We start from the raw sequence: 23,376 nt of genomic DNA, 5'->3' as shown, positions 1-23,376 counted from the left end.
ATTAAAACATATGTACCACAATGTAGAAGTACTGCAGTGCGGTAATTTTCTCATTAAAATATGAAAATAATACTAAAATCTTAGTACTGATCTTAATTCAGTTAATCATAGCACTTAATTAATCAATTTAAAAATGAATTTGTCCATGAATTGGAATTGTTTCAGAAAATTTTAATTTCTTAGTTAATTAATTGATTCAATGCTTATGCATATGTGTGTATAGTCATACCAAGACATATACATGTACACACTTGCATCAAATTTATTTCAAATAAAATAAATAAGTTAGAATTATTAAGGAGAATCACAAGGACCTCTCGCGCATTGATCAGTATTCTCTTTGTGACTGGAGAGATTTAACTTCACTCTACGTTTTGCATTTTTCTCTCTTGTCCTACATACTCACACACATGCATGTGTGCACGTGCACCAACACACAGGCACACACAGGCACGCTCGCACACACACACACATACACACACACACAGAAATGCTTGCAGGCACACACACAGGCACACTTGCACACACGCACGCACACACACACCAACTTGTGAATATGTATCTTGGGGGAGAGGTGTAACGGTGTCTGTCAGGGTGACAGGTGGCGGCAGGGGTCGCTGTGAGGGAGCCACTGTACCTGTGCTCCTCCCCCAAGCATCCCCCCCCCACAGGAGTCCACAACATCATCAAACCAATAATCACAGGAAGGAGTGAGAGGGCGGGGCTAGGGGCGGGATTAGGGGGCGGAGTCAGAAAGCCTTTAAAGGAGGAAGGAGATATGGAAACGCACTGCGGTAGTCACTGTACACAGGATTTTGTGTACTTTTTTTTCTTTCTTTCAGTGACCGTGGGACATTGAAAACAGCTGTGCTTAAGTTGTAGTTATTGGGCAGATGGAAACAAACAGAGGGTCGTCTCATCGCCAAGCCGCCAGCACTTCCTGTCTTGATGAGACGAACGCGCATGGAGTGGGAGGGGAGGGGCGAGCCATGCTGACGACCCCCCCCCCCCCCCCCTCCCCCAGAGAAACAGGCCTCTGTGCTGCCCTGCCTGCCCCGCCCAACAAGGCCCACTCCTCTTCCTGGTCATCCCAGCTTGAAGATGGGGGCGGGGTCATAAGAGGTGGGAGGAGCAGTGCAGCGTGGAGGAGGAGTGAGGCAAGGCGGGGGGGGGGGGGTTCTGACAACAAAAATCATTTAGGGTCATTCAGCTGGCGATATTGTGTAGGAGAAGTGGTGCAGAGAGGGGGAGAGGGAGAGTGGAGGATGGGGACCAGGGAGGAAGATGAAGATGACGAGAAAAAAATTGCTGTTATTTTTTTTCTTTTCACTAACGGAGGGAGAAAAAAAAGGCTGGGCGCGGGGGGGGGGGGGTTGGGGGGGGGGGGGGTTAAAGAGAAAGAAAAAAAAAATCCAACAAATCCAAAAAAGAAGGCATTCTAAAAACAAGAAAAAAACTTAATGAATAACAAATAATAAAAAGTTAGTGGTTAAGGTGAATCGTAATAATAATTATTATTATTATTATTTTTAAAAAATAAAATAAATAAGTTGGTGGAGGAGGAGGGCGGATCTCGGGGTCGCGGCGGACAGCGCCTCTACTCCTCGCGCAGCTGCAGGCGGTAGCGGTGGTGGCGGATCTGAAAGAACATTCTCTCCAGCGGCGAGTGGCTCATGCCGGGCAGCGTGTACTCCTCGCTGCCGCCAACGCGCCGGAACCCCAGCGACTCGTACAGCTTGTGGGCGGCCGGCTTGACGGCGGTGGTGCCCAGGACCACGGCCGAGTAGTTGTTGAGCACGGCAAACTCCAGCACCCGCCGGCCCAGCGCCTTGGCGATGCCCTTGCCCCGGAAGCGCGAGTCCACCGACATGCGCCGCAGCTCCACCGCGTTGTCGTCCTCCTTGCCCTGCGCCGCCACGATGCCCACCACCCGGCCGTCCAGCACTGCTACCCAAAAGCAGGAACCTGCCGGGGGGAAGGGGGAGGGGGAGGGGGAGAGGGAGGAGAAACGCGCTCAGCTCGTGCCCACTGGACACCCAGAACCCCCCACCTGCTTACCCCCCCCCCATTTGAACAGGGACAAGACAGGAGTGCCTCTACACTGTAAAAAATAAGTTGTTCAATTCAAGCACAGCACAGATAACGTTTTGTCCCGGTTGGTCTTCATGTGTTGTGCGTTCCTGCAGTGTGTGGCCACTCTGTTCTTTTTTCCCCGGGTTTTTCGTCCTGTGACAGGTTCCACGGACGGATGTGCGTGTCACCCGAGCAGGTTTTATCCCTGAATCTGCCACGAACTCCATACCGTTGGATATGAAGTCGAAACCATAAAAGGTCTGTTTCATTCTGCTAGTAAGCCTCACTTGTACAGGTAGACCGGTGGAACATTTTGGATCTGCTCTACATCCAGCTCTGAGCTTTGCTTGAGAATACAGTTAAGGTCAGAGTCAGGAAATCTATGGAAAGCGCAGAGCTGACCCCAGGGGTCTCTCTGGCCTTTGAAGGCCCCTAAGGTCTTAATGGATGGAGCAGAAGCTTCATCCATCACCTCAGATTTAAATCAATTTGAAGGCCTCAGACATACCATCTCTAAAAAGATGAAATTGCCAAGTCATTCGCTGAACTTTACTGCTCTGTCCTGGGGTGTCAAGCAGTACAGTCCTCATGTTCCACCTTTAGCTTATATGTCCTCTCCAGTCTCAAATGACCTTACTCACCCCCTTTAACTCTGGTCCATTCTAAGCCCTACTTACCTTGCAAATATGTTATGTGATGCTTGCAACACTGGTGAAATTACCTTTCATACCTGAGCTGTGTAATGTCTGGACAGGTGTAACTGCTTTCCTTCTCCAGATGAAAAGTCACTGGCCTCATTCACTCAAATTTCATTCACAGCTTTGTAATGGTCTCCTCATCAAAAATGTCCTAATATCTCTAATTAATTGGTTGGCATCATCATTACGGTTAAATTAAGAACACAGCTGGTGTTTGCTTGTCCAGAGGTGTTCAGCTCATTCACATGATTATAATAAAAACAACTGTCATGAATTAAAGCAATGTTACAGTCAGACACAACACACACAGACACATTAACAGAGGGCATGTTCATTGATCTGCAGATTCTAGCAAGTCAAAATTCTAGAATGAGAGCAACAAGGTTCCTCTGCTTACATGATTCAATTTCTGTCAGTACTGCTCAGCTTTCTCAGAATGTGTATGTTTCTGTTACATTTCACCAAAGCTCTGTGTGAATTTTGTCTTTGTTTCAAATTTCATTTCATTTTTTTGTTTGTAGATGGGCCGTGTCTTTTATCTGTAAATCACAGCTACTGTGTAATTTCTAATGGAACTACACTGATAGTGTTGGTGGTGGCCAAGAAGTCATTAAGCGCTAAGTGACGTGGAAGTGGGAATCTTTTATGTTATTTTGTGTGAACATTGTTTAAAATATACTAAAATAACTCCTGTTAACTCCACCAAATGCTCCACACTGCTTATATTTGACCAGACATCCTACCTACTGAATGACACCATGATCCAAAAAAAAAATCCAGTTCTAATAATACTGCTTTACATTTTCAACATGTGTCTTTCACATGTGTCACCATCAAACCACATTAGAGAGCGCAAGGACAACAACCTTTCAAAGCCATTTTAACAGTACCAGTTATATAAAATAGCTATACTATGTATGTTTCAATATTAATATTCTTTTCAACTTTTCCTCCAGACCTGCATCAGTCTTGTGCATACAAAATCCCATTTCCCAAAAGTTCCTTTCACTAATTCAAAATTAAGCCTACGGTTACAAGATGACATCTTACGTACAAAGTAAATACGTCAGTTACTTCACATTGGACTACAAATCAAATTATTACATGATTTGAAGAGATTCAGATTAATCAGACCAAGCACTTTAAAGATGCTGTACCAAACAATACAACTGTTTTCTCAAATTAATAGGTTGGTAAGAAATACAAAGTGAAAGGTGCATCCTATTTCTCAGCAAAGGAAAGACCTAGACTGGTCTTTAGGTTGAACATCTTCCAGGTAGTGTATGGTGTCATTATAACAGCATTATAACAGTAAGTCTATCCACACACTCTTGTTTAGGTTGAACCCTCAAGTTTGTATTTACTGAGATCTTAAAACAAGAGGTCTACAGACGTCTAAAAACAAATACGGGGCATATGAAATGGACTTTGCCTAAGCTCATGGTAAAAAAATTGGAAATACTATTTTTTTATCTAAAGACAATGCCAAAGGCATATTTGATTAAGCAGCAGGTGCTGATGTACAGCTGCAAAATAGAGGTTGGTGTTCAAATGCATCAACTCTTGCAACCAATCAACATTTTGTAACCACCAGCTCCAGGAGAGTGTTCTTGGGGGGCTGGGGCAGGACACACCGGAGTGGGACGGGTGGAAGGGAAGGTGTGGGTGCTACACTGAAAGTAACAGACTGCCAGGAGATGGGAAGGAGGATGCTTCAGGTACACCAGCCAAAACTACTGCACATTAATAGTGATAAAAACACAATGATATCTTTAAATTATTCACCTCTTAAAGTTTTGACATAATTTCTTTAACAAAGACTACAAAACAAGCAAATGGTCTCCTCTGAACCACAGCAAATCTCTCTGCCTTTCTGTTCCGTCTTGATCCTGTTTTCCTCCAATCCTTTTCCGTTTCCTATCCTGTTATCTAACCTGTCGTCGTAGCCAAGAGGGCCACCTCTTAGAAGCTGGACTACCGCCATGGCACATGTGGCCAGTTTTACGCCTGTTTTCTTACTCTTTAGGTTTCCTGGAAAACAGAAGCTGCGAGGCTACAACGCTGCAGGGCTTAAACAACGAAAAGACCTTCGGCCGCGGGTTCCAGGTCCTCACCGCGACAGCACCTGTCGGCGAGGGCAGAGAGAGTAGAACAAGAACGGCGTTCCCGTCCTCTCACCTGGGTGAGACAGGTAAGTGAGGCTAGCCACGCGTCCGGGAGGGAGACAGAGGAGAAGGGGCGTGGAAGAGCAACGAGCACCACACTGTCCTGGGTTGGGAGGGTGGTGCCGAGGGGGGGGCGTGGCCTCCGGGATCTGGGCTCAAGTCTGGCGTCAAGTCGTGTCAGTTCCCCCGCGCCCGGCAAGGAGGGGGTGTGGACACCGCCCCGACTGAGCCCCGTCCTTCCCCTCCAGGGAGCAGGAGCTCGGAGAAGAAGGGATCTGCTGGTTAAGAGTCAGATTTGGAGAATGAGAGGAGCTGGTTAGATGATGAGATCAGAGGACACTCATCTATCTTCAGTCCTCCCAAGAGGAGCTCCACCGGGACGGGGAGGGAGGGAGCTCTGCTCACACAGCCTTGGGCCAGAGGGGGGCGCAAGAGCTATAAAAAAAATAAAATACGACAACACAGGGCAAAAAGAATTGCAGAGGTGTAGGTGCAGGGGTCGGGTAAGTGAATACTAACACAGCTTGTGTGGTTAAAATGTGAATCTGAGCCTTTTCTTAATTAATAAATAAATGTAAGACTTTGTCTGTCCGAAAATACTGTTTTACTAACTTTTACTAATTTTTACTCTTTTTTTTTTTTTTTTTACAAATTTTTTGAGTAACGGTAATGCAAATATGAAAAATGGCATAACCCCATTTCAGCACGGTTATCGTTTGCTCTTGTCGTAACCCAACTGTAACAGTTACGTTGATCCGGATTAGCACCAAGTCTTGGCCCTCCTGGCGGTTTAGCCATTGTTTGTGTGAATCCCACCCTGTGAAGCCATGCTAAGCTCTCTGTGTCAGCTCAAAACAGAAGCTCATTATAAGCAGTTCATCTGGGTCTCTCTCTCTCTCCTCTTTCCCTCTCTCTCTCTCCCTCTCGCTCTCTCTTTGCTTAACACACTGGTGTGGCGCTGAATCTTTATTCGGCTTAAAGCTACTGAGCAGGATTTGAAAAAAAAACTCAGGGGGATAAAAGGGCACTTTAGTTGCCTTTGAAATTGATACGGTTCCCATTTGGCTGAATGCTGCCGCCTGTGTCCTCACACAGTGGCAGTGTACAAGCTATACACCCTCCGTCAACACTCGCGCCATTGTTTGTCTAGCCAGTATGACACATATCTCAACCGCAGCCAGTGTGACGTATACTCTAGGCTGGACAGAAAGGGGTAGCGGGGTGTCATGAAGTCGCAACTTGAACCGCTTTAACCGAATTGGCTGCAAAAACGCTGTGTTAAAACTGGTAGTCCATCGAGAGAAAGGAGAGTGTAGTTTGTAAACGTGTTGGTACGCTTAAGTGACAGTCCAAAGCAGACGCACTGAGCACTGGAGGACGTAAATCGCTGGTGGCGCTGCTGGCTGATTCAGGCTAGCGAGAACGCGTGCTTCCATCTTTACTGCCAATACTGCGGAGCTTCTTTTAAGAACAGTAAAACGCTGAGAGTTCACGCTAATGGGCAGCTTTGTGGGGGTTGTCAATGGCTTAACACTAGCAACGAAAATGATTTCTCCCTACAAAATTCATTTCTAAAATAAAAAAAAAAACTAACGTCTTAATATCCCATCACGTTTGCATTCACTCTGTATTCTGTACTGTTCACAGGGCTGAGAATCTCCTCAGATGGCGTTTGAGCTCTTGTGTTCTTGTCGACACAAAGGGAACATCCCCATCAAAGGACCATATTGTGTAGAGAGGAATTGTTTTTAAATCAAATTATGTAATGCAAGCATCAGTAACGCATAATTTAGTTCCCTGATGGTATAATTTGCCGCTTGATTATAAAGCTTGTGTAAGCCGTCATTTTATTTTTCCTTTGTTCAAGATGTTTTCACATAAGGAGCTACACAAGTTACTGACTGAAGTGGTTTAGATCTCATGAATGTCAAAGGATACCTAAAACCAGATGGACGATTGTATTTAGCTATTAATGTTAGTTTGCAGCCGGGAGAGTAAAATAAGAGCACATTTACTCTTTTTGGTCTGATCTTTGTGAGGTGATGCTATGACAACCTCTGGTGTCGCCTGTTCTCTTTATTGCCTCCTGTGCTGTTTCTGTAGTGCTTCCCTCGGGAGCAATGCACAAGCTGGGAGCTTGGATCTCCCTGACGCATCCCCCAACATCAGCAATTTCCCACCCCCCAGCACACCACCACCCACCACCCCCCACCCCCTTTACAAATGGGGTAAGTCCTCAAGATCCACCTCCCCCACACGCGCGCACACACACACACAACCACCACCCCACCCCCACCATTCTCTCTCTCTCTCTCTCCCCCCTGAGACCTCTGTCCAATACCTGAGCAGGACGTGGAGCGTGCATCAACCCTCTGTTCTTCCCATCCCATCCTCCCTCAGCCTTACAGATGTGTTACAGCACCGGCGCTGTGGTAACACATTAATGAACAATGGGCCCTGCTCAGTTTTTGGCCGTTATCCTTACAGCTCCACCACACTGCCTTGCAAGCAATGGTGGCTGTTCAGTTTTTCTTTAACCAAGCCTTCCTTTTCAAACAGCTATGGTTTTTGGTTTTCTTTCCCTTCTTTTACCCTTGTTTTTAATTGATATATACGGTACACACACTGGAAATCTAAAGCAATGGTTGTACAATTGTACAGGGGCTGATATCTGTCTTCAGAACAATATACAACCTCTTCACTTTGGTGGCCTGTAGGCGTATGTTTTATTTTTCCATTTTGAAAGACTGATTCTTACAATGTAACAAAGAGTCCATTCTGGAGAAATATTAAAAACCAAGAGCTATTTATTCTCATCAGTATGTGATGGGGGTGCTGAAACCCTTTCTGTGAATGCGGGTGACTTACTGACACCTTGGGTGATCCAAGACTGTGAGAGTTTCTTTTTTGGGCCTGCGAGGCAACCCCCAAGAGAAAGCCTGGGAGAACACCAGTACCGTATTGCCCTCTGCCACCCTAGGTCCTGCTTCCATAGTGCTGCAAAACCAAATTACATTCCTGGAGGTGGAGAGACTTGTGATATATCTGGTTGCTCTGAAAATGAGAATGAGAACATTCTGCTCTGCTGGCCTAAAGGCGGAAAGGTTACAGATCGGCCCCCTCAGACTGAGGTGCCTGTGAGAGCTAAGTCACTGTAACCGGGCTTGTCACCCTGATCACCCCCGGTCAGTACCGCCTCCGGCAGCTTGTGATAGCCCCTCCTCCCACTGCGGGGTCGAAAAAAGCCCCGCTTTCCCGTCACTAATGACCACCCCTTAAAAGGGTTAAGGCCACATCCTGTGCGATGCAATGAAATATCCCTGATTTAATGTAAAATGTGTTAAACGAGGATGAAGAATGAGAAATCTACAGTTGATGTGGCGTGTCAGCCAATGAGAGGATCCCATAGCGTCACATGGTCCTCATGGTCCTCTCTCTGTTGTCTCCATGTTCTACTTGCTTCTCTCTACAGCCACACAGCTCAGCTCTGAGACAACCCCTCTCCTTGTCCAACTGCAGACAGTAGCCAAGAAACGCAACTGCAACAAACCTTTTTTTATAATTCCTCACACATCGGAGCTAAAATAAGTTGCATTTGCCTTCCAACAGAAGGTGACTGTACTCAGACCAGCTCCCTTACATGTTATCAGTGCAATTTCTGCCAGCCATGTCAAAGCTAGCAGGAGCTGTTGAGGGCTTACCATGGCCCAGACTACAATTCCTGAACCAAAGCAGGTAACAGTGTGGATCAGTAGGCAAGGGCACCAATGGATTGTGGGTTCATGTTTTCACTACAGCTAGACTGTTGCTACTGTTACCTTCGATTCTCCTTCAAAATTCAGTTTGTAATCACTGGTGATAACTTAGATACTGTATATATCTATATGCGTGAGCTCAGCAACTGGACAAGAGCATTTGCCTTAAAAAAAAATGCTGTTTCAAGTGCCATTTTACATTGCCAGTGAGTGCAACATCGTAAACAAAATGTAATGCTGTAGTTCTGGAAAAATCTGGCACTTAATGTGCTGTAAGATATACGTGTATCCCCTGGGACTGGCATTGTACCCCCTACCCCTCTCTCCCTCACCCCCATTCTCCTGCCCATCCATCACTGGACTGCCCACATTCTGCGACCGGTGGTGGGCTGAGTTTCGGAGACAGCTGGCCGGTGTCCCCCCCCCCCCCCCCCCCCCCCCCCCCCCCCCCCCTGCCTGTGCACACAAAGGAGACCATCGTTTCGACCTGCCAGCCCGGTAAGCTAGTACCCCCCAGCAGCATCACCAGCGGCCCAACGGCGCAGTTACACACAAATGGCCGTGGCTGATCCCTCTAATGCCCGGTGACGAGTCCCCTCTCACCGATTCCCTGACTCAAGGAAACATCTGACGCAGTCCTGAGTTGCACACACGCACTCACATTTAAAGGGGGAAAAAACAGAATGTAATATTTCATTGACGATGACGGAATTTTTTCCACCTGATTCATTTTGCGTGGTTCAGTTAGTCTCACGGAATGTTTCTCTTTCTTAATTGGAATGGAATTCTGTCCAACCAGAGTCGGCGCCAGAACAAATCTAATAGGGGGGCATTAGGGTAATCATGTGTCTTTCACACACACACACACACACACACACACACACACACACACACACACACACACACATACAACCACACATACATGCACGCATACAAAAACACACATACAAACACAAAATGCCTTTAGCAGATGTTATTTATGTTATTCGTGTCTCCCACTTCTGCCTGTGAGTAATATTTTCATCAAATCTGTCTTTGGAATTCACATGCAGTAAAAGAACTACTGATTCTTAAATTTCAGTTCTGCATGCACTGGATTTCAAACACTGGAGGTCAAACTTCCTCGATGAAGGAAAATCAGTGGTGTTTTTATGTTTGATTGTTTTTTTTTTTTTTTGTCACCTGCTGTGGCAAACAATCCCTTTCTCTGCAGAATTAGCAGGTTAACCTTTAGCAGTCTAGAGCCGGTGCTGGTATAAGTCTCCACACAGCAGAACCTCATCCCAGATCAGAGGAGTTCTTCAGGTTTCGCATTTTTGCTACTTTGAAGGAATTGTCTCAGTGCTGTCAGCAAACAACAGCAGCTACATTTTTACTTGGTGATCGGTAGTATCAGTAGTTCGGTGTTTCGATTTAAATGACTCCAGCTCCTCAAAACACTGTCCCCGCACGGGCCGTTGGACCCCCAAAAGTGCTGAGTGGCACCGACTCCGCGTGTAAACACCTTTTTTCTTATTCAGGAAACCCACTCAGAAAATGAACTCTGCTGACACTCACTGTACTGCAGGGTGCATATCAGCAATTTTCTCACCGCAATCAATAAGCCATGTACCCTCAGCAATTAAGCAGGGCAGTGCCGATCTTGCTGCATATTTAATGCGCAGGCTGCATGAAATGAACGCATTTGTTTACAAAACACAAGGAACAAAAAGCTGCTTGTCCTGTTTGACCATGAACTCTACCAATCAAATTCCAAGCTAACGCACTAACATGCGTTTCAAAAAACAAACTATTTCTTTCTAATCAACAATGGGTGGCTAAATCCGTATGTGTGTTTGTGTGCATGTGCAGGTATGTTTGGAAATATCTATACATTTCTGGATCCTCTGTATTTTCAAAGGATGTCTTCACAACGTGTTGATATCTGTAACCCTTCATAACCATTAACATTACGAGCCGGCAGATTTTACAGCATTCCTGTCAATGAATATAGCCATCGATTAATGTATGTTAACATAATGCAGTCAAACACAATCATTTACACATCACACACATTTAAAAATTACTATTAATGCATGCTTTTTAACAGTTGTCCCTAATTCGAATGCCACACCCCCTTACCTGTAGGTTTCATGTAATATTCTTCAATGTCGGCCATGTCCGTTTGTAGTGCGCAATCGAGATAGCTGAGGATAACTTTCCTACTGAAGTAGTACCGCGCGCCCATTAGAATGAATGGCGTGCAGCAGGTCAGCGTGAAGGATTTGGTCACAACAAAGCACATTACTATGGAGATAAGGAAGAAAAATAAACGATACCTGTCAGAAAAGAGAATCAAATGTTGATTTCGGCGGAAATAACCCAGTGTGCACATATAAAAATACATTCAAACTGAATTACAACTGAACTGATAAAAGCAACGTATTTAAAATAGTACCACTCTGAAACCCCTGCATTGTTATACTGCATAGTCAAACAGAAAGATAGAAAGATCAGTGAGACATTAGACAATTATCTCATTTTCAAAAAAGGGAAATAGAATACATTTGAATGTCATAGCGTTGTTTGAATAATAATGTCCTGTTGATTAATGAAATCGCACGTACATTTTGCGCACGCAGCCAAAAAAAAAAAACCTTTCGTCGTTTTAAAATATCTCTTTGGCGTTGCTCATCACACATATTGCCACATGGAGGCGCCCGTGGTGAGTACTCCGGCACAGGCGAGCTGCGCAACATTGCATGTTTTATGGTTTCCTGTAGTCCGTCCAATGCAATATGCTTTTACTCCACTGCACCACGATGTGGTATATTTACTGTCAACAGAGCCGCTTGGTGTGGGGCGACGTACCCAGTTCCAACACATGCGCATACACACACACATTTTCTAGGACAACCAATTTAATATCTGTAACAAAAGATAATGGGTGTGTTTCATTCTGTGTAGTAGCAGGTGTTCATACGGCCAGGTATCCCGATGACTTACCACTTTACAGACATACAGTGCGCATGTCGTGTACAATGCCGTCTTTTTTAACGGAGAACATTTAAAACGCAAATGGGAGAGGCTTTTTATTTCTTTCCCACCCGAGGAGGAATCTGTATTGATTTGTGCAAAATAAAACGCATGACACTACCTACACCAAAAACTTCAAAAATAAACACAGCCATAGCTAAATGCAGCTAATTGGGGGGGGGGGGGGGGGGGGGATTTTAATCAAATCTAAACCATGCTGATCCATACACAAATAGTAAACATGGTCAGCATGCGCACGGTCAGTGCATTTCCTCTCTTGCAGCGGAAAAAAATCGTGCACAGATCCGTGCTGCGAACTTAGCCATTGGTGCGCGCGCACACCGTGGGCCAATCCTAACATTCATTCATTCATGCGTCCACCCGGCATAGTACACGCACATTGAGCACATACACTGGCCCGGTGTTCTTTCCAACGAATAACATGCAAGGAGCATGCATTTAAACATGCCTTTGTGTAGAGGTTACATTTTAACTAGGCACACAAGCGGCATGCCAATATACACAAGAAAGAGAGAGCAACGAATTATACACGTACACATAGCTAAATAGGCAGTTTAGTAACAGTGACGGAAAGGCTCCCTGGTGTATTCTTTATTCCTTTCCAACCGCTAAAATGGGAATTGCTTCTTCCAAAAAATTATTTAATATTAACTCCTTCTCAAGCATCAGTTAAGCATACGGTATGAACGCACTGGAAGCCACTAGCAATCTGTTCAAATTAACATTGATGACTCAGATGTTAAACAGTAAATAATACGTATATTGACAAAAGATTATTAAATTAACATCCTACTTATAAATGTACATCACCCCACAATTAAAAAGCATGCCACTTACGTGTCAGGAAAGCATACAGGATTTGCGTTTGAGTTTGATGTTTTAGCCCCCGAAAAGCCGTATTGGGTATCCGTTCCATTATCCCTTCATAAAAGATGCGCCGGACTTCCACATGGTCCGAGCGCTCAAATTCACGGATGAACACTGTATCTTTTCTCACATCTTTTCCCTCGAGAGTATTCGGGGATGACGAAGAAGAAGTCCACATTTGAGAAGACGAAACGATTATTGAATCTTTTTTGGTCCCAGGTATGGTATCGTGTTCATCCGCAACAATTTTAGTCTCGCAAACCATTTTTGGAGACGAACAATGCATGCAACTGGCCTAAGAAATACTTAAAGCTTGAAAGAAAAAAATGGATGATGTCTTTAGTTATGAAAAGAAAAAGGCGAATGTACCGCTGCAACCCTGAGCTTTTCTCACGACCGAGAGAAAGCGCTGCATTTTAAGCAGTATTTATATTGCGCTATTGCAGCCACATTCAGATTCTGGGGCTAGGATGGTCTGCGCATTTTGCAGATTGGCTGTACCGGTCCGTCACGTGCTGTGATGGCAACACGAGGAGGAGGGCAAAGAGAGAAACACCCCCTCGTCCGTCTTCCGAAAAAAACGATTTCGTTTCAGTCTGCCGAACGAATCCCTGATATCTATGTGTGCATCTATGTGTGTTAAAAACTGCGTAGTTGTGGCGTTTAAGCGCAGGTTTGTCTCTGATCACGGGGGAGTCGGAGACGGTAGACGGCTAGTCTGTTCGAGTGATTTGCGTTTAGAGAAGTCTTCGCCTCGGATCGAACGGACGCGTAAGGTATTGCCAGGGTACGCGATGTGAGTATTTGATAATGATGCTTGAAACAAGCACGGTTGGGTGTTAGAAAATGTGAGCGTGCGGATACAGTTTTGAAAATGTCCAGTCATATCCCTCCCCCGGTTTTGATCCCCGCAGAAGCGTTGTCTGCACGCCTGCTGCACTGCAGTCATTCCAGAAGGGTTGTATTAACCTCGCCCGCCCTTTGTCATGACACTCTTAACCACATGTCATTCCTTTATGAGCCTTGAGTTAGAAGAACTTTCGGTGCGTTGGGCAGGATTTTATCTGATCGATGAACACGTGTTCCGTGCATACTGTTTTATGATGTGGGCGCGCATCAAATCGGTTGAGACAACACCTAGACGTCGTTCCGATGGCCTGTTAAATCATAGGTAGGCAAATATTTTTCTTATAACCCCAGCATCAGTTAATGTGGTTTATAAAATGAATAATACATCAAAACTGCAGTGCAAGTGATTCCGTTGACAATCTCCCATTGCTCTTAAGTTGAGATATTTATTACTAGACAATTTATCAAAACAGCTGAAGGAATGTTCAGATGGCCTACTTAACAACATTGCATTAAGCTTTAACTATTTTAGTTGTTTTCAGAAATATTCGCAGTTCGCGTCGTTTTGAATAAATGATCCTTTTACAATTTCATTGTACAGAACTAGTTTAGACTGGATCAGCCCCCTCCTCCTCCCCACCGAACCCCTCCCCCTCTTCAAGATGGCAAAAATCGTGTTGCCCTCTTCAGCACAAATCCTCAGATATTAGCAAGAAATTTAATTACGCCAATTTATATAACACGTGTATCAGACAACCGCATGTTTTCCAGACATGAGTAAGATTTTAAACCGGGAATCTGTGCAGTATCCAGGAGATGGGATTGATGCTCCGTTCTCATTTCACAGCATCAGCACCTGCGGCTGGTCCAAGCAGACGGGGTGCCGGCGGGCATGCGCAGTCAAGCAGACTACGGCAGCATTCACTGCAACGCTGAAGACGTGGAAGTGCCAGCACACTTTCGAGTAAAAGATGTTCTAATTATTTCAGAAAATCGTTAACTTCTTGGAAGTCGATTTTACTTTCTTCATAAAACAGGTGCATTTTAAAAGGAATGCCGATTTGCATTAAACGTTCATATTTATAAATGTGACCACTTTGTCTCTTAATCTGGCAACATTTAAGGGGGGAAACATAATGTAATATTTCATTGACGATGACGCTGCTAACTGAGGAATTTTTTCCACCTGATTCATTTTACGTGGTTCAGTTAGTCTCACGGGATGTTTCTCTTTGTTAATTGGAATGGAATTCTGTCCAACCAGAGTCGGCGCCAGAACAAATCTAATAGGGGGGCATTAGGGTAATCACGGGTGGGGGGGGGGCTGCCGTTCAAGAACTCAATCTATGATGCTTGATATTATGAGTTTGCTGTCAACAACCAACACACCAACCCAGTTCCAATTTCAAAACACACACACACACTGCACTGTGCACCCACACTGCACAAAATATAGCCTACATGCAAGCCACATGTTTCTCTCTCTCTCTCACATACACACACTGCACTGTGCACGTCATTAGAACATCATTTGAAATAGACTACATACTCCACTCTTACTTCGAATAAATGCAGACAGACCCAAAATCATTCAACATTTTGCATAATAATCATGAAAGCCAAGGCTGGCATCATATAGTGAATTAAACACATGGCTTACCTTTAGAAGGTAAACTGACTTGCTAATGCAAACTGTACGTTATGCACACGCACATTTTGACTTAATGACAACAAATCAACAAATTGTATCAAATTAATCAAACCAGTAGCACCAAAGCACCAGACCAATGAGCGTACTACTTCCCCAAATGTGACCTTATGCAAATATGACCAACAGCGTGTGTTTTTTTCTTTTCTTATTTTTGTTTTTATTTTATTTCATTTAGTGAAAAGGTTTTCACTTTTAATATGGTAAATAAAAATTAATTAATAAAACGCAAAGTTTAGCACCAAAGGCCTGGTCTGCGAGGGGGACACAATAACTCATTTGGGGGAGCATGGCCCGCGAATGGCCACCTTTTGATGCCAACTCTGTGTCCAACACCATTAAAATACAAAATGCTTGACATAAGTATTTAAATAACAAAAAACAAATGTCTTTTAGCACTGTATGAAGAATTGAATTGTACACATTACAGTTCAAGCGTATAGAGGGATTATGACTAGTATGGGGTGAAAGAATAGATTTTATTCTCCTATCCATTTTAACGTTTTTTGCTGCAGGTCAGACTTACGCCGGTGGTAACTGAAGACTGAGGGGTAAGAGAGAAGAGTCGTTAACATTATGATAGCAAAGCGCTGGCAGCTATATGTACAGGGTTGTGGTGCAGTGACTTGAACCAGCAGACTAATTCGTCCTTGGTTTGTCCCAGAATATCAGTTTGAATAATGTTAAATCGCAGATCTGTGTGAGGCGAAGTCTGTGGCTTTGCATCCCGGCAGCCTGGCAGACCAGCAGGCCGTTTGAGATTTGAAGTTTGGAGGCAGAGCAGCAGCAGAGGTTGATCTGAGGCTCAGGGATGCGCCCCCTCCCCCACCATCAATCACTGTTCAATACCCCCCCACCCCCACTCCCCAAACCCTAGCCACCCCCCCCCCCAAAAAAAAAATCAATGCACCAGTCGAGAACAAGAGCTTGCGCTTTATCTCCAGCAAAGCTCAGGATCGCAGCAAAGGTCGCTCCAGGTCATTCATGTCATTGTTCTTCTGTCCGTTCGCCTCCGCAAGCGATTCTTGAAGTTCACAGCCAAGAAAGATTGCAGATTATACCCCCATCATCACCCCGGCTCAATGTGGCGGGCAGAATGGAGCGCCCTGAAAGAGGGCTTCCTCTCAGCCAGGTGAGAGGAAGCCTGGAGGGGAATTGTTTCCGTGCTGCACGGAACCCTTTAGTAGCATCAAACATTCCAGATTCAAAGCTCTTACGCTGATATGAATGGAAAAGCCTGATGGGAAGAAGGATTGTTGTGAATGAACTGAGCGAGAGAAAAGCCCCCCGGGTCCAGAGTGAGGTGGGTGAATGGGACCCTCTATGCGTGAATGTGTGTGTGTGCGCGCGTGCATGTGTGTGTGTGCTCTTACGCAGTGAAAGACACCCAGCGTGTGATCGCCTGCTTTTGGCATATTAATGAGGATATGAATGAAGTTGGGGGGGGTGAGTATGTCACTTTGGATCCCTCAACCTGGTTGATCATGAGAAACTGTGCCGGTGGACCGAGACGGCCAGCACAATGGGGAATGTCTGACTTGTTCTCGTTCAGTGTTCTCACCCCCCAATCTCCCCGGACCCTGCAGCGGTTGAGGGCTAGACCAGGAGGGGGCCTGCATTCCCCCGGAGCCCCTCAGGTCAGACAGTGACCTGATCCTTCCCCTTGGTTTCACAGACCAGCTCTGAGAGCAGTAACTACACAGCTGTGCCATCCGGTGCCTTACCATGTATGACTGCGGTGTATATTATGGCAGCATCCCCAGTCTACCAGTTTTTTTTTTGTTGTCTTGAAAATGGGCGCCTGAACTTTTAATCTGAATCTTTTAAAAACTTTTTTTTTTTGCATGTTTACGTGTGTAATTTTTAAATGTAATTTTTTTATATAACATTTTCTCTTCTGTCTCCAATTCTCTCTCTCTCTCTCTCTCTCTCTCTAATTCTCTTTCTAAAGTTCTCTCCCTGTTTTGTCTTTCTCTCTCGTACTGGGTGCCTTACTCATTTTAGCTGTCTGCTCTTTCCCGACCCTCAGCCACCAGTTTGGGTCTAGTCCTCATCCATGATCTGAATCCCTTGATTAAAGTCCCTTGTGTGGTTTCCACTTTGCTACTTTGAAACAATGCACTGAAAAAGGCAGAGAGGGACATGGCAGTGAACCGCATCCCTCTTTGTGTGTGAGATGTGCTAGTGGAATCGCTGCCGACTACAGAGATTCGGCCTCAGAGGACTCCAAATCTCGTCCCAAATCGAGCAATACCATCGCCTCTCCGGTCAGATGAAGGAGGGCAAATGAGAGACGACAGAAACACAGCAATTGGGACCTGTTAAATGCAGCGTCCTGTTAGTCACAGTTTGTTACTTTGACCGTTCTGGCAGTTTGTAGCCTCCAGACAACGCCATGAACGTGTGGTAGCCTCGCATCTTTCGTCCGGCTTTCTGATGGTGTGTCTTCCTCCATCCTTCAGTAGACGATGCAATTGGGGGGGATTTTGGGTTCAGATCATGGAATCTGTCCGTGGATTGGGGTGGCTTCTGTGGCCGTCCCTTCAATAAACCTCACATTTCTTTGTCTGCACTAATTGTTTATGCCATAGTGATCACGGCAGGCTTTTGATGCTGATGAATAAATCAATTATTCATTCATTCTGACATGTGACTGAACAGATGAAAATGAGATCCATTTAATGAGTTTAAAACAAATCACAGGACGAATCATTCTTTTAACTAATTAACAGTAAACGGCGTGCCCAAAATCGCAGGTTCTCTGGTTGGTAAAGAACAAGATTTTGACCAGCATGCGGCAGTGCTGAGATTAAGGAGATCGCGCTGAAACCAAAGAGCGTGAGAAAGCAGTGAAGCTCTTTGAAGGCAGGCTCGTTTTCATCTACAGCTTGAACAAGTTCACCTCAGAGTGCCTGAAACATGAGCCGCCACCCCCCCCAAACATGGCTGGGTCAGTCCCTATGGGGCTGGAGGGGGCGGGGGGTTGCAGTGAGGGGAGGTGGGGGGGTCTCTCTCTCTCTCCTCAGGGTGACCTTTGCTGTAGGTGGTACATTCTGGACCCCACAGTTTCAGGGGGCATTAAACGCACTGACCCCTCGGATTCCTGCTGTCCAGCCGGCATATTTCCGCATCGAGCTGCTCCGCCTCAAAGCTGTTTCATGCCGCCTCAAGGCGCAATGGCTTTAGCATCAACGCTCATTCTCCACTAATGCCTTGTGGAGGCTGTTGCTTGTCCTTGCTTTGGGAAAAACAAGATTATACTGAATTAGCTGCAGCCTCATGTACAGAAAGAAAGAAAAAAAACACATGATTGATTGGTGTTTCATTGTAATAATGCAGCAACACAAATCCACTTCAGTAGATGGCAATTTGGATAAGTAGACCTCAGGTAACCTCGTGAGCGGACAGCCTACATAAGCTGTTGGTCGGCCATGGCAGTAAACTGTCAGAAATCATTTACACAGAAAGGTTTTTGACATTCCAGCATGGAGCACCCTCACTGGGGCTACAGCCTCTCAGGTATGGCAGACAAGGAAGCCAATTCCAAGACACATACTGATCAGGAAGCTGAGGCAGGAACCTAATTTCCCAAAAGGACTTGCAAGCAATGGGGAAGATTTGTTTGAGGGAAGAGATATTTAAAATAAATGTAGGGTGCCAAACCCACTTTTGGATTTATGTTTGTCCACTAATAAGTGCCTTGGTCCTGTTAATAAGCTATTTAAACATGCGGATGAGAAAAGTGAAATGTAATCTAATTGCCCGCCATCACATCATATACACATAGCGAAAACGTCTGAAGGTATGAACAAATTAAGCATAAATAAAATGCCTGAAGGAAGCTGAGCATGTGGTAACATTTATAGCATAAATACCGTTAGGGTTATGATTCCAACATGATTTCCAGATGCCACTGCTTTTGCTGTTTCCATGGTTTCCTACAGTCAAACGTTTTTTTTTTTTTTTGTTGCTCTTGTTCCATCACGAGCCACATCCCTGGAATGATGGCAGTGGAGCGTGTCCCCATTGTGCCCCCACCCATCAACTCTGTCCTTGAAGTATGTACTTGTGTGAAGTGTGGACTCCCTTCGCTTGGACTGGGACACAACCTGCCTCCGGTCCAACTTCAAGATGTTAATAAAAACCCAGCTGCACGCCCTGTTGCCCTCTGAAACACTGATCCCTGGTCAGTGCCTAGAGAGCGAGTCCTTTAAGTTGCAGAGCACTGGTCAGGAGTCTGTGTTGCTCGCAGACATGAGGACTGAAGGAGTGCTTTAAATCTGAACCTGGAGCATGCGGAGGCAGTCTCTGCTGGTGACTGGATTCAGCCCAGGGGAACAATAGCTTCCAAATCCTTCCCTATGTGCAACTAACACACAGTATATTTAGTTACACTACTGCGTTTCTGTTTTCACTATATTATTATCTTTCAATTCTTTAATCATTCTTCATTTTTCCATTTCTTTTAATGGAAAATTAATATTTAAATCATGTCAAAAAAACAGTACTGACATAATCTTGTTAGCAGTCTTTAAAGTCACCCTTTATGTGTGTGTGTGTGTGTGTGTGTGTGTGTGAGTGTATTCAGTGCTGTGCTGTCCCAATGTTTTTTAGTACTGTCTTTCCCTCTGTGTGTGTGTGTGTGTGTTCAGAGTGGCTGTCCCAAAGTTTTCCATTTCTATATTTCTGTGTGTGTGTGTTTGTCTCACAGATATCCATTCTATTTATAACCAGCTGTCTGACTGCAGCCGTGGCTTGGTGTTTGTCCCACTACACCCAGTTGTTCTCACCAATTGAAAACACGAGAATAAAAAAAAAAAACCTGGAAAAGGCTTTGAAGTGCGAGCTCCCTTCGTTTAACATCGACCTTTCCCTGAGCTTTAGGCAACTCAGAAGTTGTTTTACACTCATCGATTTTCATAATGTACCCCTCACATTGGTGTTGCCACTGCTGTCCTGAGACCTTCACTGTTACTCCACGCTGGCCCCAACTGACAGCAGTCCCTTTGGGGTCTTGTCACAAAGAGGCAGTAGTCACTGTCAGGGAGGGATGTGGGTCACTGACTGGACCCATAACTGTGAGGTCATGCGGTCACAGTTTTGACTCCAGGGAGGCCACTGTGTCCTTCAAAGGAACAGACCCAGCCATATAAACTGGGGCACAGACACGGGCAAGACACACAACCACACAGATTAAAGGGTGTTCGCCACACAGGCACACACTGTAATACATTATGAGAATGGAGCCAAGATTCAATGGTTTGTAGCATAATGTGGAAGAAAGGGCAACAAACTGCTGCATTTATAGGAATGCACAGTGTCCTTCTTGCAACAGAGGGACATGTTGGTTGCAGAAGGCATCTTGACGTTGTCTATGCAAGACAGAACTTTTCTTTTCATCCTCGTCAATGCAATCCAGGTTTTTTTTGTTTTTTGTGATACCCCCACCCCCATCCTGCCGGGCAGTGAATTTTTCATTAACGGCCAAGGCTATTCATAGCATTCATAGCTCGGCCACTAATGAGTAATTCATACAGGCCCTGCAAAATATATATTTATATTTAATGCATTACCATTCACATCCATTACGAGAACACCATCACCGCTGAAGACGTGTGCCTTCATTTCCCTAAAACCACTATTTTGGATCATTTGCTGGGGATCGTGGGTAAAGATAGCACCACCAACAACATTAGCCTGCAGCTCAACGTAATTTTGGGGGTTTGCCCAGCAGACTGAACTATTCATCATGTGATGTGTATGAAAACCCCGCCATCTCGGCGACTGCAATTCCACGGTCCAGTCATGTCACAGGTACTCAAATAAATTACCTCGCGTTGATGGAGAATCTTATTTTCACCTTTCACCAAGAGAGCTTCTGCGAGCGAACAGGCCCCAGTGTCGAAACGCTGACACACTGCAACGGCACATACTGTCCCTTTAATCACCGTGACGATGCGATGCTGAAACCACAGAGGAAGAGGGCAGGAAACGCTGGCGGGCAGGCCTCCTTCCTGAGACACGTCTCTGTCTCACAGCCTAAACAAATCTCTATTTGCTTACCCTCTCCATACATCCAGGAGGGTGTCGCTTTACACGCCGTTTGGGACGGCGGCGTGAAGCAGCAACCGACGGAGTGGGCACCTGCTCCTTACACAGGTCAGACGCGGCTGTTAAGTGCTTCAGTCAGAACTAGACAAGCTGCCCTGGCAAGTCAAAGGACTGACAAACCAACAAAGAAAAACATACAGAAAAGACGGTTATGAGCTGTAGGCGGGCGAGTTTCCCCTGGGGCGGATAAGGTTAACCGCGTGTCTCAAATGTGCATCGGTGACGCCTGCATTTGAAACACATGCCCCTCCCCCCACTCCAAGTACTCCAAGTCCCCTCAGCACTGCTGCACCCCACAGATATCCCACACCTACCCACCCGCAGGAACATCTCTGCACTTACCTCTCACTGTTTCAGCTGACGGTGAGCATAAAAGGCTGAGCAAGCATCTTTAAAAAAAAAAAAAGTTAAAACAAACAAACAAATAAATAAAATAAAACACAGGAATCGAGAGCCTCCTCAATCCCAGAAGCACAGTGGGCTTTCCCTCTGGTGTTAGTAAGGAAGCAGAGACAGAGTCGTGATTCAGCATAACAGCACCCTGAGGAAGCAGGAAGCTCAGAGACAGAGGGGGGTCACGAAGGAGGAGGAATCCATTAGGAAGCACGGCTAGCTTCACTTTCTTTTGTGTTAGAGAGACAATGTGAGTGGTAATACATCAGCAGAGGCTTGCCACTGCCGGCCTGCCAGAACTGGACTGTGGAACGGTGCAACGGTGAACCACTTCGAAATGTCTCCCGAAAGATCCTCATCAAGTATTCATCAATCGTACTGAACTCATACAAAAAATAATTTGGGAACATCCCTTCAACAAGTTCAGGCAGAACAAAAAATGAGTAATCGAGGTCGAGCCAGGAAGGGAGGAAGGCAGAGGCATGTGTGTTCGGTGCATCACCTTCGCCTCCGACGGAGTTCCTGATGTCAGATTTGAGTTAGACACTCCACATCATCACAGATGAGCGTCTAACTCAGCATCATCAGTGTCTGTTTATTTGCCTTTCTATTTATTCCCCCAAATCTGCTAGCTCTGCAGAGCATTATTTTAAGCCAAGGGGAAATACTGCATCAATGCGACAGAGGGTGGCCTGAGCACTGTGTTAGGGCATCCCCTTGTGGTCAAATGTGCCATTGCAAGACAACACATCACCATGCTGCATTGGCGGTAATTTCACATAATAAATGACATAAATGAAGGGTTCAAGCATGTAAAATAATCTGCGAACTCCAAACACTAATTACAACCGCTTGTTGATAGCTAGCACAAACACTTAATGCTGAAACTGTAAAGTGGGATAATGGTGTAGCGTATTGGTTAAAAAATACAGCATCTGTAACTAGCAGGTTACTGATTGATTCCAAACTGTTGTAATCCTGAACAAGACACATAATGTGCGTTGTTTTTGTAAAATATCCAGCTGAATGAATGGAGATGTACTATAATGCGTAAAATGTCAGCTATAGAATTTGCCCATGGTAACTGTGTCTGCCAAGGAACATAAAGATCCTGGTGCAACAAACCATATGGTTAGTAAAATGTAGCCATAAAACTTTGAATGGCTTTTAAGACATTCAGGAATAAGTCATTAAAACAGTCTACATTTCCTGGGACTAGGGTCTATTTAGCACTATGTAGTAGTCTGGAACGTATATTAAAATGTATTAAAGGTTCTGTTCATAATTCAATCAATGCTAAGATAAAGTTTATTGGCATTAATGTACGCATGAACCCAGGGTCCACAAGCACGTTGTTTCTGAAGCACACATGATTGCTAGTATGTAGGTTTTTGTTGCTTTTGTGTAAACGGCCTGGCCAGTGTCTTACAATATAATATAATAACTGACTTAATATTCCTGCTACGGTCTGCTCAGAACATGATTCCAGCAGTGGCAGGGCAGAAGTGTGTATCCCTACATAATCAATGCGATTCTGTCAGTTACTGAGGAGACAGCTGGCCTGCAATACGGTCAGCATTTGGTGGATGCAGAAAAGAACTCCTTTGGTTTTCCACCAAAATGTTGGTACTGCACTTAGGAATAAAATTACGTAAAATAACATTACTGCTAATTATCTGTTAGCTAATATATCTGTCTGGAAAAAGAAACGTGCCAATTTC

General features: G+C 45.0%; 1 protein-coding gene across 1 annotated transcript; it reads right to left on the bottom strand.

Moving 5' to 3' along the window:
* Nucleotides 1-1,434: 1,434 nt before the first annotated feature.
* nat8l (N-acetyltransferase 8-like) lies at nt 1,435-13,121 on the bottom strand. The gene is made up of 3 exons (XM_036551547.1): nt 12,565-13,121; nt 10,813-10,977; nt 1,435-1,965 (listed from the first exon to the last, which is right to left on the bottom strand). The coding sequence occupies exons 1-3, from the start codon at nt 12,878-12,880 to the stop codon at nt 1,598-1,600; spliced, it is 849 nt and encodes a 282-aa protein (XP_036407440.1). The 5' UTR covers nt 12,881-13,121; the 3' UTR covers nt 1,435-1,597.
* Between the last annotated feature and the right edge of the window lie 10,255 nt (nt 13,122-23,376).

This window comes from Megalops cyprinoides, chromosome 18 (genome assembly GCF_013368585.1).
Source record: "Megalops cyprinoides isolate fMegCyp1 chromosome 18, fMegCyp1.pri, whole genome shotgun sequence".
NCBI classification, from domain to species: Eukaryota; Metazoa; Chordata; class Actinopteri; order Elopiformes; family Megalopidae; genus Megalops; species Megalops cyprinoides.
Note: the sequence above shows the minus strand (reverse complement) of the source record. Positions and strands in the feature narration are given on the sequence as shown.

What these genes read in the sequence shown, in the direction of transcription:
- nat8l (XM_036551547.1), bottom strand. Translation starts at nt 12,880, where the DNA reads ATGCATTGTTCGTCTCCAAAAATGGTTTGCGAGACTAAAATTGTTGCG. An exon ending in CCTGTATGCTTTCCTGACAC is followed by an intron (nt 10,978 to 12,564) that starts GTAAGTGGCATG and finishes TTATCTCCATAG; the next exon opens with TAATGTGCTTTGTTGTGACC. An exon ending in ATATTACATGAAACCTACAG is followed by an intron (nt 1,966 to 10,812) that starts GTAAGGGGGTGT and finishes TCCCCCCGGCAG; the next exon opens with GTTCCTGCTTTTGGGTAGCA.